The sequence below is a fragment of the Eschrichtius robustus genome, chromosome 19 (assembly GCF_028021215.1).
Source record: "Eschrichtius robustus isolate mEscRob2 chromosome 19, mEscRob2.pri, whole genome shotgun sequence".
Taxonomy (NCBI): Eukaryota; Metazoa; Chordata; class Mammalia; order Artiodactyla; family Eschrichtiidae; genus Eschrichtius; species Eschrichtius robustus.
This window is the reverse complement of record NC_090842.1, coordinates 13,222,708-13,238,387: the sequence shown is the minus strand read 5'-3', so window position 1 is coordinate 13,238,387 and position 15,680 is coordinate 13,222,708. Positions and strand designations below refer to the sequence as shown.

General features: G+C 42.9%; 1 protein-coding gene across 3 annotated transcripts in view; it reads right to left on the bottom strand.

The window, feature by feature from the left end:
• The window catches only part of WDR59 (WD repeat domain 59), a 100,910-nt gene extending 85,454 nt beyond the window's left edge, over positions 1–15,456 (bottom strand). For all 3 annotated transcript variants that reach the window (XR_011071547.1, XM_068528966.1, XM_068528965.1), the window contains exons 1-2: positions 15,307–15,456; positions 3,856–3,905 (exon numbers count right to left, since the gene is read on the bottom strand). Coding sequence is in view for 2 of the 3 variants with exons in the window: in XM_068528966.1 (XP_068385067.1) it covers positions 3,856–3,905; positions 15,307–15,360 (104 nt within the window). In the remaining variant the exon portion in view is untranslated. The remainder of the gene's footprint in view (positions 1–3,855; positions 3,906–15,306) is intronic.
• Between the last annotated feature and the right edge of the window lie 224 nt (positions 15,457–15,680).

The following is a 15,680-nucleotide window of genomic DNA, read 5'->3' as shown; positions in this document are numbered from 1 at the left end:
TCGCTTATCACTTAGCCAAATAATTTGAGAAAATCTCAAACTCCCGTGCAAGTTGACTACTTGGTGACGGGAACTAAATTAACACTATCAGAAGGGGAAACAATAACCAAAAAATAATAATAATGAAAATAATAATAAGTGTCAATAATGTTCAAGGTGCCAATCAATATAAAGGATCTGAAAACAGTGATGTTCTCTGTTCACCTATTTGCCTTCTGTTTTAAGAAAAAAATCCTTGGTATGTGTATCAACCTCTTCAGCAGCCATCAGCGATTCTTTGTTGGGGAGCGCTCCAAGCCCCCGGGAGTCGGCAAGGACAGGTGGGCTTGATAATGAAGAAGAAGATTCATTGTCCCTGCTCAGAACAGACAGGAAGTAGAAAGTAAAAATGGCATGTAGAACTCTAGCAGAAACCCTAGGAGGGATGGATTAAGAGAGAAGGGAAGCACAGGTAAGACACAAATTAAGAGAATTTCTGGGGCTTCTGAGAAAGTTGGTATAGTACAAAGACCTAGAAACTCTGACCTCTTCCTAAGGAATCATCTGATCCTATGGCAGGCAGGCCGGCATTTCCCATTAGAATGAAAACAGGGCAAAGGCCAAGCACTATATATATGGCGTGTTTTTCAACAGGGGAAATCAGAGACAGTATAGGGCAAATGCAAAACAGCAGAAGGTGGGCACTTCAGGATAAACATGCCAGATTGGACATACATGTTTGTCTTCATCCCCCACTGAAGACCCACTAGAATAAGAGTGAAAACATAAAAGACAGAAACCCACAAAGAAAATGAGAGAGGAAATGGAAAGCCGACGGAAAAATGGTAACTGATCCAGAGGAAAGACAACCAGCACCCAAGTGCCTGCAGAGCGAGCTGGTTCACACTGTGGAATCCAGGCCCGCAGGAGCTGGAGAGGAAGAGAAACTACCTCAGAGGAGCCCTGGGCCTGGGACAAGAGGCACAGCAGGGGGTGAGCGAGAGCTGCTGTGCTCAAAACAGGGCAGGAAGTGGAGGGTGAGACCCTCAGGCCTCTTCCCCTGCTCAGAACTCACAACACATGGCTTTTAGTCTTCAGGTGGTGACTAATGACAAGCGGATTCTTCTCAGGAGGAAGTGAGCAGCCCAAGAAAGAACGAAAGCGAACAAAACAACAACAACAACAACAAAGCCCCGGAGATGGTGACATCTGGGCACCCTCCAACAAAAGGGCCTAGTTCCCACCTGATCTCCCTCCAGTGGATCCCACCACTGCACACGTAAACAGAGATGCCACTCACTCTTTAACATTAACAGAGAGCCCATGAGCATCAGTCACAGCAGGAAACTTGAAAGACAGAGACCAACACAGCCAAAAGGAAAAAAAGGAAATGGGCGGCACAGAGGAAAGAAGAAAACCTAGAATTAATATTCTCAGAGACATAAAAGAAGACAACTTAAAGAACAGAGAACAAGAGCTCTTGGAAATTAAAGTTATAGTTGAAATTTTAAAACCTGACAGAAGGGCTGGAAGTTAAAGTTGAAGAAAACTCCCAGAATGCAAAACAGAAAGACAAAAAGACCAAAAAGTTCAGAAGAGAATCCATACAGGATACCCAACATGCACTAAGAGGAGCTCCACAAAGAATGAGGAAAATTATCAAAGACATAATGCAGGAAAATTTCTCCAAACTAAAAGACACAGATTTCCAGACTGAAAGGGCCCTCCAAGGTGCTAAAAATTATTCGTTATTTTAATCTGAATGGTGACCATATGGGTGTATATATTTGTAAATTTATTTGAGCTGTTCACTTAAGCATACACCTTACTACACATATTTTAAAGTTCAATATAAGAAAATGAAATGGTGAACTTCAAGATCATGTTGAAAAATAATATGGATGTATGCATGTCTAAGAACACATCAGAACAAGAACACTTGCATGATTTCCAGTTACATAATCCCGTTCTCTCCTAGAATGCTACAAATGACAATATCCACATCAGTCAATACTGAGAAATCTAACGTTTGAGATACAGTTATTCCAGGGCACCTGAAAGTATTTTATGGGTTGTTAATATGGCTACATAATGCCAAGTATATGTTATTTTTCTATTTGTTTAGATAAAACAGGTAATAATGTCAAAAAGAGGAGGAGGGTCCCTCTAAGTGGCCAGCACAATGAATGAAAAAAGACACATACCAAAGCGGTCACAGTGAAAATTTCACACACACAAGAGGTAAAGATAACACTAGGGATAAAGATAGGATTTCTCCAAAGAGAAAAAATAGGTCACATACAGAGTCCAGAATCAGAATGGCATAGGACCTCTTGACAATAACTCTGAGAAAAAGAACCCCAAATACTGATTCAACCCAACAATTGTTATATGACTACATTGGAAGGAGGGGGAAGGCCAGGTATATATACATAAGGGACTCACAACTGAAGTAAAAGTGCTAAATATTCATCATCTACTGTAAGAAGTCAATTTGAATATCTATGATGGATAAATCAAGTTATAGCAGTGTATGTAGTATACCACTTGGAAAAACAGAGGCAATCCAAAATAAATAGCTAAAAGAGTCTTAACTGGTTGCCTCTGGTGAGTGAGATCAGGGTGGGGAAAAAGGTGAGGTGGGGGGCTTCCCTGGTGGTGCAGTGGTTAAGAATCCACCTGCCAGTGCAGGGGACACGGGTTCAATCTCTGGCCCAGTAAGACCCATATGCTCCGGAGCAACTAAGCCTGTGAGCCACAACTACTGAGCCTGCGCTCTAGAGCTCATGCCGTGCAACAAGTGAAGTCACGACAATGAGAAGCCCGCGCACCCCAACGAAGACTAGCCCCTGCTCGCCGCAACTAGACAAACCCCACGCACAGCAACGAAGACCCAATGCAGCCAAAAATAAATAAAATAAATAAATTTTTTTAAAAAAAGGGTGAATTGCATGGTATGTGAATTATATCTCGATAAAGCTATTTTTTAAAAAGTGAGGTTGGCAGGGGCAGAAAAGAGACATCAATTTTTCCTATCTATGCATTCAGGGTGACACAAGAAAATGGTATCAATAACTGTCTCTGGGGAGTGGAGTCAGAGGTAGGAGGGAAACTTACTTTCCATGGTATATCCTTTTGAATTAATGTTTGCTATGGTTTTATTTAAAAGTAATTTAAAACATGATTTCAAAATAAAATAATGAAGTTAATAAAAAACACTTCATTTTATAAATGGGTTCATAAACAACTAAGTTAATGAACATATAGCTAAATCTGAGAGGTAGTAATCTAGAGCAACATGAAAGGAAAGGGACTCTGACCATTAAATGTTATCATACTGGTACAATGTTAGGATGATTAGCAAATGCAGGGACCTTAATTGCCAGAATCTTAATTTTGAACCAGATGACACTACAGAAATTATGTAGTTCAACTTCTGCATGATGAAATCGAATTGCTTCATGAGAAAACCGAAGTCCAGGGAGGCTAACTGAATAAATGTCCAGGGGCTCATAATCAATGGCACTGCCAAACTGTAACCCAGATCCTCTCAATCCTAGGAACTAACTACCTGTTAGACTGTACCAGACAGCATCATTCTGAAGAGTCCATGCACTAAACAGAAAATGGCAATTTCAAGACCAAACTACCAGTCACTAACATTTCAAAGGAATTTTATTGCTCACCTGTTAGGGCAGAGAAAAAAATAAACTGCAAATAATCCCCACAACTACCGCTGAGGTCACTAGGACAGCAGAACTAAACCCTATGACCGTAATCCTTAAATAAAAAAGTATTTTCCAATTTCCCAGAAACCTCTTGATTTGCAATTTGTTCCCAGAAATCGTGGCAGACGAACTCTGTAAGCTCACTTACCCGGAAAGCACTGCATGCTGCCCGAGACAGTCCACAGACATTGCAGTTGCCTGTGAGAGAGAACACAGATTCAGTTCTGCCAGCAAAGCCGGCTCAGGTTAGAGAAGACAGGCAGGTAGACACCTGTGGGTCTTCCTCTTCCCATGGCCCAGGCAGTCCCCAGCTGGCAGTTCTCTACAGTGGATACTTTAACCCCCTTCTAATTCTCATTCAAATCTCACATTCACCTTCCACAATAGGGCAGCAGTTGTCTGTTCCCCCTGAGACCAGGGCTACACACAATATAACCTGGGACATCTTCCTCTCTCTCTCGCTCGCTCTCTCTCTCTCTCTCTCTCTCTCTCTCTCTCTCTCTCTCTCTCCCTCCCTCCCTCCCTCTCTCTCTCACACACACACATACACACATACACACACACATATACACACATACACACACCACCCATGCCTTCCCAAAGGGCATGGACTCCTCCTCCAAGCCAAATGGCAATTGGTAATATTCAAACACCACCTCTGCTGAATCCACGGTCACATTCTTGTCATTGAGATGCCCAGTTCTCATTTAATCTGGGTTTTCCAGCACATTTTACTGGCTTCCATTTCCCAGGTCTCCCAGTTCCTAGGGAGTACTATCTTTTCAGGATCTGATGTCCAATTTCCAAAAGACCACACTGAATCAAACAAATCTGCATTCAGGCTGGAGCACGAGGCTAATTTTAATCATGGTAGTTATAGCCCTAAATTCGCTTATTTGGACAAGTTCAAGTCCTGCTGCATTCTCAGGGCATTATCTGAAACAGTTTGTGCCGTTGTTTGGTTATTAAATGCTCTAAGTTCTTTCCAAGAGTCTATCAAGAGAGAATGCATTTTGTACATTCTGCTACACTCACAAATCACAAATGGTAAACAGAAATTCCCTTCCTCACTCTCACTGGTCTTATTAATGGGTTTCTCACTTGTACACCCTCAAGAAACATGTCACAGATAATATTAGGGACAAGAAGCCAGAGTGCTTTCACTGGAGGCTGAAAAGGGATTATTATGCATCCTTCATTCCACTAGAGTCGTGAGCAGAGAATAGCCCAGCTGGAAAGGCAGGCAGTGAAATGAGATGCCATTTCCAGAACTCTTCTGTGCAATGTATACATTAAGGGTATGAAAGAGGGCAAGATGGTACCTCCAACCAGGGGCGGTAGCATCTTTCTAGAGGGTGTGTGGTAGCAAGAATCCTAAGGTGTTCCCAAGATTCTGGGCCCTTGGGGTACATACACATTCTCCCCATTATTTAAACACTAATTTAGGTACTGCTGTAAACGGATTTTGAGATGTAATTAAAGTCCCAAATCAGTTAACCCTAAGATAGAGAGACCCGAAACAACCCAAATGCCCATCAGGTGATGAATGAACAAACAAAACGTGGTATATACACACAATGGCATACATGCTACAGCATGAATGAACCTTGAAAACATTACGCTAAGTGAAATGTCAGACAAAAAAGGATAAATACTGCATGATTCCACTTATATGAGGTGTCTAGACTAGGTAAATTCATAGACACAGCAAGTACAGTAGAGGTTGCCAGGGGCTGGGGGTGTGGGGTGTGGTGTGTTATTGTTTACTGAGTACGGAGTTTCCATTTGAGATGATGAAAAATTTCTTGGGGGAGGGAGGAAGGGGAGATAGAGAGACCTAATCACATCAGCCCTTTAAAGCTAAGTCTAGAGGTCAGAGACAGAGGAAGTCAGAGATTTGAAGGATGAGGGATTGATTTAACATGGAGAAGACTCTTTGCTGCCAGCTGTGAAGATGGACAGACCACATGGCAGAAGCTGAGAGTGACCTCTAAATAACAATCAGCAAAAAACCAGGGACCTCTGTCCTATAACCCTCAGGAACCGAATTCTTCCAACAACCTGAATGAGTTTGTTAGCAGATTCTTCCCTAGTCAGCTGAGCCTCCGGACGAGAACACAGCCAACTGATGCCTGGATTTCAGCCTATGAGACTGAAGAGAGAAAGCAGACATGCAGAGCCTGGATTTCTGACCTACAGTACTGTGAGCTAATAAGTGGGTGGTGCTTCAAGCTGCTAAGTTTGTGGTACAGTGAGTGACAATAAAGGATGATCTGGTAATAATACCCAAAAAAAAAGTCACGTTGTCATTTTGTCTTTTTTTTTTTTTTTTTTTGGCCACGCTGCACGGCATGCAGGATCTTAGTTCCCTGACCAGGGATCAGACCCATGTCCCCTGCAGTGGAAGCGTGAAGTTCCAACCACTGGACCACTAGGAACTCCCCTAAAGTCATGTCCTTTGACTCAGTAATACCACCTCCAGAATCTATCCAAAATACAGCAAAACTTTCATACACAGAGTTGTTGAATTCATGTTATCTATAAGTAAATTATAGATATCTATACAATGAAATGTTCTAGAAGCATTAAAGAATGACACAGAAAAATGCAGGAGCCTGCAATTAAGAGTATCATAACTCACCATATCACCTTATCAGAGCAGGTTATTTTTTAAGAAGTAAAACAAAAAAACCCACACCTAACTGACATTTCCCTACTCCTATCCCAGAAAGAAAGAGGTTATGTTTGCAGGAGCACATGAAGGAGGGTTTGCTAGGCTGTCCCAAAGGGGGAAATGGAGAGAGGGAAGTGTTTTAAGCAAAGGACGTAAAAATAAACTGACCAGAGTAAAAGGTGGTGCTTTGTCAGGGACAAGAATCCCCCTGGAAAGGCCTCAGCACCCTCAGTGCACCCGATGGGGAACGGCTGAGAGATGCTAAGTCTGGGCATCAGGGGTGAAGAACCCTAGGGTTCTTGTGTGATCCCACTGCAAAGAGAGGAAGGGAGCCCCATAGTGACTGAGAGAGGACCTCCCACCAGCCTGCAGGCAGAGCCCTGCTGCAGATTAAAGACAACTTAGAGGAGTACAGGAAAGTGGTATTTCATTCCCTACTATGAACTAAAATTTAAATCGGCTACTTAGCCTGAAAAAAGTATCCCAAAATGTTTAGATGGTAGTTGTTCCTATGGGATTTTAATTTTATTCCTCTAAATGAGCCTACCTTTTTGTATTATTTCTATATTTGCATTATTTTATAATAAAAAGCACTTTCTTTCCAAGGCTCCTTCCTTTCCCTTGCTAACTTATCACCCATGAATTTATCTATACTTCTCCAGTTCCCTCACTTTTTTAATACCTCCTAGGATAATGAACTTTGATAGTTCATTGCCTGCTGTGGGAAACCTTCTATTGGAATAGAGAGAACTGACGAGCAAAGTTTGTGTACCTTATCCCCACATTTTATGACGTAAAATTCCAATCATACCTTTTCTGAACCTTTGTTTTTAGAAATTGAAAATTCCTCTCCCACCTGCCGGAAACAAACTTATGTTCAGAAATTCTCCCTGTCAAGGTGACATCTTTAGACAAAAGAGAATAAAGTTCTTAACAGCCCTGTCCTTTCTGCAGGATGGTGGCCTTTGCGGCACACTTTAGGAGTCATATGACCTCTACGAAATAAGACTGCCATAGCACTGACAGTGATGGTTGATTCTTACTGGCCTAGAGAAAATGTAATTCATAATGTGGAAAAGACAAGCTAACTGATGGCTGATAAAAGATACCATTTCATGAGACTCTGCGAGTCTCTGTACACAAATTGCTGCTGCCCTTGTTCAAAAAAATAATTTTTTCATGAAGGCAGCTGTGTTCTTAAGCATTTGGTTTCACCAATCCAAAGAAACTGACTGCTCTGCATCAAAAGGAAGAAAGTTTCTACATGGCATTTCTGCAGACATAAAACACAGTTCATCTGGTGCAGCAGAAAGGATGTGCATGGGCTTTGTGTCAGACTGGATTCAGAGCCCTCTCTACCACCTCTCTGGTGGACAACAATAAAAAATGGTCCAGCACAGGTTGTCACTGGCCTCCTGCACTGTTGGCTGTTTATTGGCTGTTTTACTTGATCCTGTGGCAGCATCAGAGCTCATGATCACTCCCTCCTTAAAACCACTGGCTTCGTGACATGACTGCCTCCTGGACTCTTCCTAGCTTTGGACACTTGAAGGAACAGCTAGGAAAGTCTGTTCCTAATCCATCCATTTCTTCCTGTCTCTGCCTCAGCTCAGGCCTTTGTCGGTCCTCCCCTGGACAGGGACACCCGCTTGTCACCAGCCTTGCTCCCTCCACCCTCAGGGCTGTTGCAGGACCTACCTCTGGCTACGCTGCTTGCTTGCTCACACTCCCTTAGTGGTTCCCCATAGCCTGAGCATGACATTAAAGATCACTTCAGACCTCTCTTCCTGGGCTTCCTTGGTGGCTCAGTGGTTAAGAATCCGCCTGCCAGTGCAGGGGACACGGGTTTGAGCCCTCGTCCGGGAAGATCCCACGTGCCGCGGAGCAATTAAGCCCGTGCACCACAACTACTGAGCCTGAGCTCTAGAGCCCACAAGCCATAACTACTAAGCCCACGTGCCACAAATACTGAAACCCGCACGCCTAGAGCCTGTGCTCTGCAACAAGAGAAGCCACAGAAATGAGAAGCCCGTGCACGGCAATGAAGAGTAGCCCCCGCTCGCCGCAACTAGAGAAAGCCTGTGCACAGCAATGAAGACCCAACGCAGCCATAAATAAATAAATTTTTTTTTTTTAAAAAAAGAAGGAAAGTGTAGTGGTTTAAAAAAAAAAAAAATCTGGGACTTCCCTGGCGGTCCAGTGGTTAGACTCCATGCTCTCAATGCAAGGGGCACAGGAGACATCTGTCTGAGGAGACATGACAACTAAATGTAATGTGGTATCCTGGATGGAATCCCAGAACAGAAAAAAGACATTAGGTAAAAAATAAGGAAATCTGAGTTAAACATGCATTTGGGTTAATATATCAATATTGATTCATTAACTGTGGAAAATGTACCATACTAGTGTGAAATGTTATTAACAGGGGAAACCTATCAATAATTACTTCAAATGTAAAAGGACTAAATTCTCCAATCAAAAGACAAAGAGTGACTGAATGGATAAAAAAACAGGACCCATCTATATGCTGCCAACAGGATACTCGCTTTAGATGGAAGGACATACAGACTGAAAGTGAAGGAATGGAAAAAGATATTCTACGCAAATGGAAACCAGAAGAAAGCTGGAGTAGCTATACTTCTATCAGACAAAATAGACTTTAAAACAAAGACTGTTAGCAGAGACAAAGATACGTGTTACACTACCAAATGTAAAATAGATGGCTAGTGGGAAGCAGCTGCATGGCACGGGGAGCTCAGCTCGGTGCTTTGTGATCACCTAGAGGGGTGGGTTAGGGAGGGTGGGAGGAAGATGCAAGAGGGAGGGGATATGGGGATACATGTATACATATAGCTGATTCACTTGGTTATACAGCAGAAACTAAGACAACATTGTAAAGCAATTATACTCCAATAAAGATGTTAAAATAAATAAACAAATAAATAAATAAATACCAAAAAAAAAAGACAAGTGTTACATAATGATAAAGGGGTCAATCCAACAAGAGGATATAATATTTATAAACATTTATGCACTAAATATAGGAGCCCCTAAATATATAAAGCACATATTAGCAGACCTAAGGGAAGAAACAGACAATATAATAATATTAGAGGATTTTAATGCCCAACTTGCCTCAATGGATGGATCATCCAGATAGAAAGTCAATAAGGAAACATCGGCCTTAAACAACACATTAGGTCAGATAGACATAACAGTTATATCTAAAATATTCCATCCAAAAGCAACAGAACAGGGACTTCCCTGGTGATCCAGTGGTTAAGAATCCGCCTTCCAATGCAGGAGACGCAGGTTTGATCCCTAGTCAGGGAACTAAGATCCCACAGGCCACGGGGCAACTAAGCCTGTGCACCACAACTAGAGAGAAGCCCATGCGCCGCAATTAGAGAAGCAGCCCACGCACCACAACAAAAGATCCTGCATGCTGCAACCAAGACCAGACACAGTCAAATATAAAATTAAAAAAAAAAAAAAGCAACAGAATACACATTCTTCTGAAGTGTGCATGAAAAATTTTCCAGGATAGATCATATGTTAGGCCACAAAACAAGTCTTAATAAATTTAAGAGGACTGAAATCATATCAAGCGTCTTATCTAACCACAATGGTATAAAATGAGAAATTAATTACTCAAACAAAACTGGCGGAAAATTCACAAATATGTGGAGATTAAACAACATGCTACTGAACAACAAATGGGTCAAAGAAGAAATAAAAAGAAATTTTAAAAATACTTTGAGACAAAGGAAAATGGAAATATAACATACAAAAATTTGTGGGATGCGGCAAAAGCAGTTCTAAGAGGGAAGTTCATAGCAATAAATGTCTATCTCAATACACAAGAAAAGTCTCAAATAAACAATCTAACTTTACACCTCAAGGAACTAGAAAAAGAACAAAAGAAGCCCAAAGTTAGTAGAATAAAGAAAATAACAGGGACTTCCCTGGCAGTCCAGTGGTTAAGACTCCACGCTCCCAATGCAGGGGGCACGGGTTCGATCTCTGGTCAGGGAAGTTCCGCATGCCACATGGAGCAGCCAAAAAAAAAAAAAAGACAACAGAGAAGATCAATGAAACTAAGAGCTGGTTCTTTGAAAAGATAAACAAAATTGACAAGCTTATGGCTAGCCTCACCAAGAAAAAATGGGAGAGGGCTGAAATAAAATCAGCAATGAAAGAGGACATATTACAACTGATACCACAGAAATACAAAGCATCATAAGAGACTACTATGAACAATTATACACCAACAAATTGGACAACCTAAAAGCAATGGGTAAATTCCTAGAAACATACAATCTACTAAGACTGAATCATGATGAAACAGAAAATCTGAACAGACTGATTACTATTAAAAAGACTGAATCTGGGACTTCCCTGGTGGCTTAGTGGTTAAGAATCCGCCTGCCAATGCAGGGGACATGGGTTCGAGCCCTGGTCCGGGAAGATCCCACATGCTGTGGAGCAACTAAGCCCATGCACCACAACTACTGAGCCTGCGCTCTAGAGCCCGCAAGCCACAACTACTGAGCCCACGTGCCACAACTACTGAAGCCCGTGTGCCTAGAGCCTGTGCTCTGCAACAAAGAGAAGCCACCGCAATGAGAAGCCCGCGCACCACAACAAAAAGTAGCCCCCGCTCACCGCAACTAGAGAAAGCCCACACGCAGCAACGAAGACCCAACACAGCCAAAAAATAAATAAATCTATAAAAAAAAAAAAAAAAAAGACTGAATCAGTAATCAAAAACCTGCTAACAAACTAAAGTCCAGGACCAGAGAGCTTCACTGGTGAATTCTACAAAACATTCAAAGAAGATTTAATACCAAACCTTCTCAAACTCTTCCAAAAACCGTAAGAGGAGGGAACTCATCCAAACTCATTTTATGAAGCCAGCATTACCCTGATACCAAAACCAGATAAGGACATCACAAGAAAAGAAAATTACAGGCCAATATCCCTGATGAACACAGATGCAAAAATCCTCAACAAAATATTAGCAAACTGAATTCAACAATACATTAAAAGGAACATACACCATGATCAAGTGTGACTTATTCCTTGGATGCAAGGATGATTCAATATCCACAAATCTGTCAATGTGATACACCACGTTAACAAAATGAAGAATAAAAATCATATGAACATCTCAATAGATGCAGAAAAAGCATTTGACAAAATTCAACGTCCATTTATGATAAAAACTCTCAACAAAGTAAATATAGAGGGAACATACCTCAACATAATAAAGTCCATATATGACAAGCCCACAGCTAACATCATACTCAACAGTGAAAAGCTGAAAGCCTTTCTTCTAAGATCAGGAACAAGACAAGGATGCCCCCCCTTGTCACATCTATTCAACACAGTATTGGAAGTCCTAGCCAGAGCAAATTAGGCAAGAAAAAGAAATAAAAGGTATCAAAATGTGAATGGAAGAAGTAAAACTGTCACCATTTGCAGAAGACATGATATTAAATACAGAAAACTCTAAAGACTCCATCAAAAACCTGTTAGAACTAATAAACTAATTAAATAAAGTTGTGGGATACAAAATTAATACACAAAAATCTGTAGCATTTCTATACACTAATATACACTAATACGTCATCAGAACAAGAAGTAAAGAAAACAATCCCATTTACAATTGCATCAAACAATCCCATTTACAACCTAGAAATAAATTTAACCAAGGAGGTGAAAGACCTGTATACTGAAAACTATAAAACATTAATGAAAGAAATTGAAAAGGACACATACAAATGTTAAGATATCTTGTGCTGGGACTTCCCTGGTGGTCCAGTGCTAAAGAATCCGCCTTCCAACACAGGGGACGTGCGTTCGATCCCTGGTCAGGGAGCGAAGATCCCACGTGCCGCGGGGCAACTAAGCCTGCGTGCCACAACTACTGAGCCTGGGAGCCTCAACTAGAGAGCCCACGTGCTGCAAACTACAGAGCCCATGCGCTCTGGAGCCTGCGCACCACAACTAAAGAGAAAACACACACACCACAACTAGAGAGGAGCCCGCACATCACAACAAAGAGCCCGCACACGGCAACAAAAGATCCCGCCTGCCTCAATGAAGATCCCACGTGCTGCAACTAAGACCCAACACAGCCAAAAAAATAAAAAATAAAAATAAAAAAAAAAGGACTTCCCTGGTGGCGCAGTGGTTAAGAATTCGCCTAACAATGCAGGGGACACGGGTTCCAGCCCTGGTCCGGGAAGATCTCACATGCCGCGGAGCAACTAAGCCCGTGCGCCACAACTACTGAGCTTTCACTCTAGAGCCAGTGAGCCACAACTACTGAGCCCGCATGCCACAACTACTGAAGCCTGCACACCTAGAGCCCGTGCTCCGCAACAAAGAGAAGCCACCGCAATGAGAAGCCTGTGCATCGCAACGAAGAGTAGCCCCCACTTGCCACTAGAGAAAGCCCGCGTGCAGCAACGAAGACCCAATGCAGCCAAAAATAAATAAATAAAATAAATTTATTTTAAAATAAATAAATTAATTAAAATACACTATCTCAGTCACACTAGCCCCATTTCAAGTGTTGAAGAGCCACATTTCCATCATCTCAGAAAGTTCTAGTGGATGGTGTTGCTCTAGAAAACTATCGCTAAGCTTTCTTAGCATTCACACTCATCGATTCCAGGGACCACTTCAGAGTAGATGCCAAGCAGCACAGCTTCCTCACTATTAATCGGTGAAAGTAACATCTGTTTTATAAAGTAAATGACACATATAAAATGTAAAAAAGTTTCACCTTTCAGACTGGGGTTTTTCTCTGAAAAACCTAAAAGCTTTAAATTTTTTAAATGATTTTTAAAAGTGGTGCGGTCACACCAATGAAGACCCAATGCAGCCAAAAATAAATAAAAAATTTTAAAAAAAAGTGGTGGGAAAAAAAAAAAAAAGTGGTGGGGTGTTTGGAAAAGTTTATTGTTCTGTCTTTTCAGAAAGGCAGTATGAAGAGTTTTAACTTTTTCTTTCTACGTTAATGAAATAGTTAATGAGTCCCTACCCCTCCCAGTGATCACCAAAATCAATCACAAAACCATGCTAATTCACACTAAGACTCACCCTTCCAAATGAATAGAAAAACCAGAAAGAAAAACAGAAACTCCCACAAGGCAGTTAAATTACCCAATTTAGTTTGTTCTCTTACTATGACAACTGCTGTTTAGGTTTAATTATTTGATATGACTTCATAGCATCCTAATATATGTGTCAACACCCTCTCTGCAGGTCTTTTCAATTACATCTGTGTAGAGAAGTAGGGGTGAGACTACCTGGGTTTCTGTGAAAATTAAAGGGTTTGCAGATTAGTAGCTTCCAAATTAGCAAGCTCAGAGGTAGGACACATGATTCTGTTCTTAGTCCCCAGTGAAAGCAATTAACAAAAAGGGTAACAGGAATATAGTTCTTTTTCCCTGGGAGTCTGGCATCTTTCTTCCTCCCAGAGACACCATGCTGACAGTGCAAAGTGTTTTAGGATCATTTCACCCAAACGCGGTTGCTCAAATTCTCCATGGGCACTATGTATCAAGGGCACCCATAGAGCAAATTGGTGGGAGGTTCTCCCCTCATGCATCTTTACGGCAAAAGAAGGGATAGGTTTTAGAAAGAAGAAACCACATCACCCCCTTATCGTAAATCCAGATTCCCCTTCAGTATAAATCACCTGAGCACCAACACAGTGCCTGGTACAGTGTGCACCTGTCAAAAGCTCAATAAATCCTTATTGAAAAAATGACTGAATGAAAGTCTGGCACACTGAAGGTATTCAATAAATTATGTGTTCGATACATGAAGAGAATCACCAACACACTGTCCTGGGTGCTGGGGAAAGGGGGCATGATATTTATTGTAAAACGACTGTATGACAGGCTCATACAGTATGAAGCAGAGCAGTGTAATGAGTCCAACAAGGCCCTGGGGCCAGACGCCTGCGTTCAAATCCCAATGCGACAACATAATGGGAGGCCTTGGCCAAGTCACTTGGGATCAGCCAAATGGGGATCAGCTTCCCCGTTGGGGGGGAAAAAAATCTACTTATCTTGCATGGTTCTTTCATGAATTAGAAAAAGGAAATGTAGACCACTTAGCACAAGGCCCAGCATATGGAAGGAATGAAATAGAAAAATGATAAAAATTCCTAGTAAATACTAGTGTTCCTTTGGGCTTACCATGTGTCCAGCACTGTGCCACACATTCTAAATGTATGACTTCATAAAACTCTCACACCAACCGTATGAGGTAGGTACGATTCGCACCTCTTACAGGTGAGAAAACATGCACAGAGGGTGATGACAGGCTAAGAGCTGAGGCAGGATTCGAACCCGGGCAATACATGCAGTGCATACTCCTATTCACCTACGGTGTTCTCCACTATCCTAACATCAGTAACCGCTTAAAAACTTAGGCGCGAAACAGGCACTTTGCATGCATTTTTTTTTTAATCGAATCCACTCCAAAGACCTGTGAGGCAGGGTTAAGTCCATGCATCTGAGGCTCAAATAAGTTCTGCGACTTGCCCAAAGTCACCAGGCGCGGGGGTACCTAAACCCCCCTCGCTCACCACCCTGGTCATGGGAAGCCTCCCCTCAGCGCTCACTAGCGCGCAATCTCTGCAATTCGATGTCCCCAGGCAGACCCCACTCCCGGTATCCACGAGGGGAACCCCGAAACCCCGCCCACGCCAGCCCCAAACACCCGCAACAGTCATCAAGGACCCCCTCACCCGCTCGGGTCTGACAGGTCCGGGTCACTCCCTTGCCCATCTCTCCAGCCCGGACTGGGGGTCGCCCCGCCACCCCCAAGAATGACCCGGCAGCGTGGGGGAGGGGAACCAGGAAGGGCGCATGCTTAAAAGGCTCCATTAGGCCCCGAGCTCACCTGGGAGTCGCGGAACTCCACCACCACGTTCTCGCTGCTCCATCGCGCCGCCATCTCCCGCGCCCAGACTCGGCGGTCCCAGGACTACGCGTTCCCACCCACGACACCCGCGTTCGGTGAGCTCCACGCAGCCCGGACTCAGTCCAGCCACGCCCCGTCCCCCCTTCCGTCTGACCGCAAACCATTGGCTGACCCAAACACTGGCTCCGCCCCCTCTTCCCGGATCATCCAATTGCGGCACCGCGCCTGCCCCAAACAGACACGCCCCCTTCACTCCGTCACTCTGCTTGAGTCACCCACGCTCCTCGCGCCTGTGGATACACACCCCCTGCCGCGAGCTCTGCCGGGAGTTGTAGGCCAAGGTCTAGCCACTT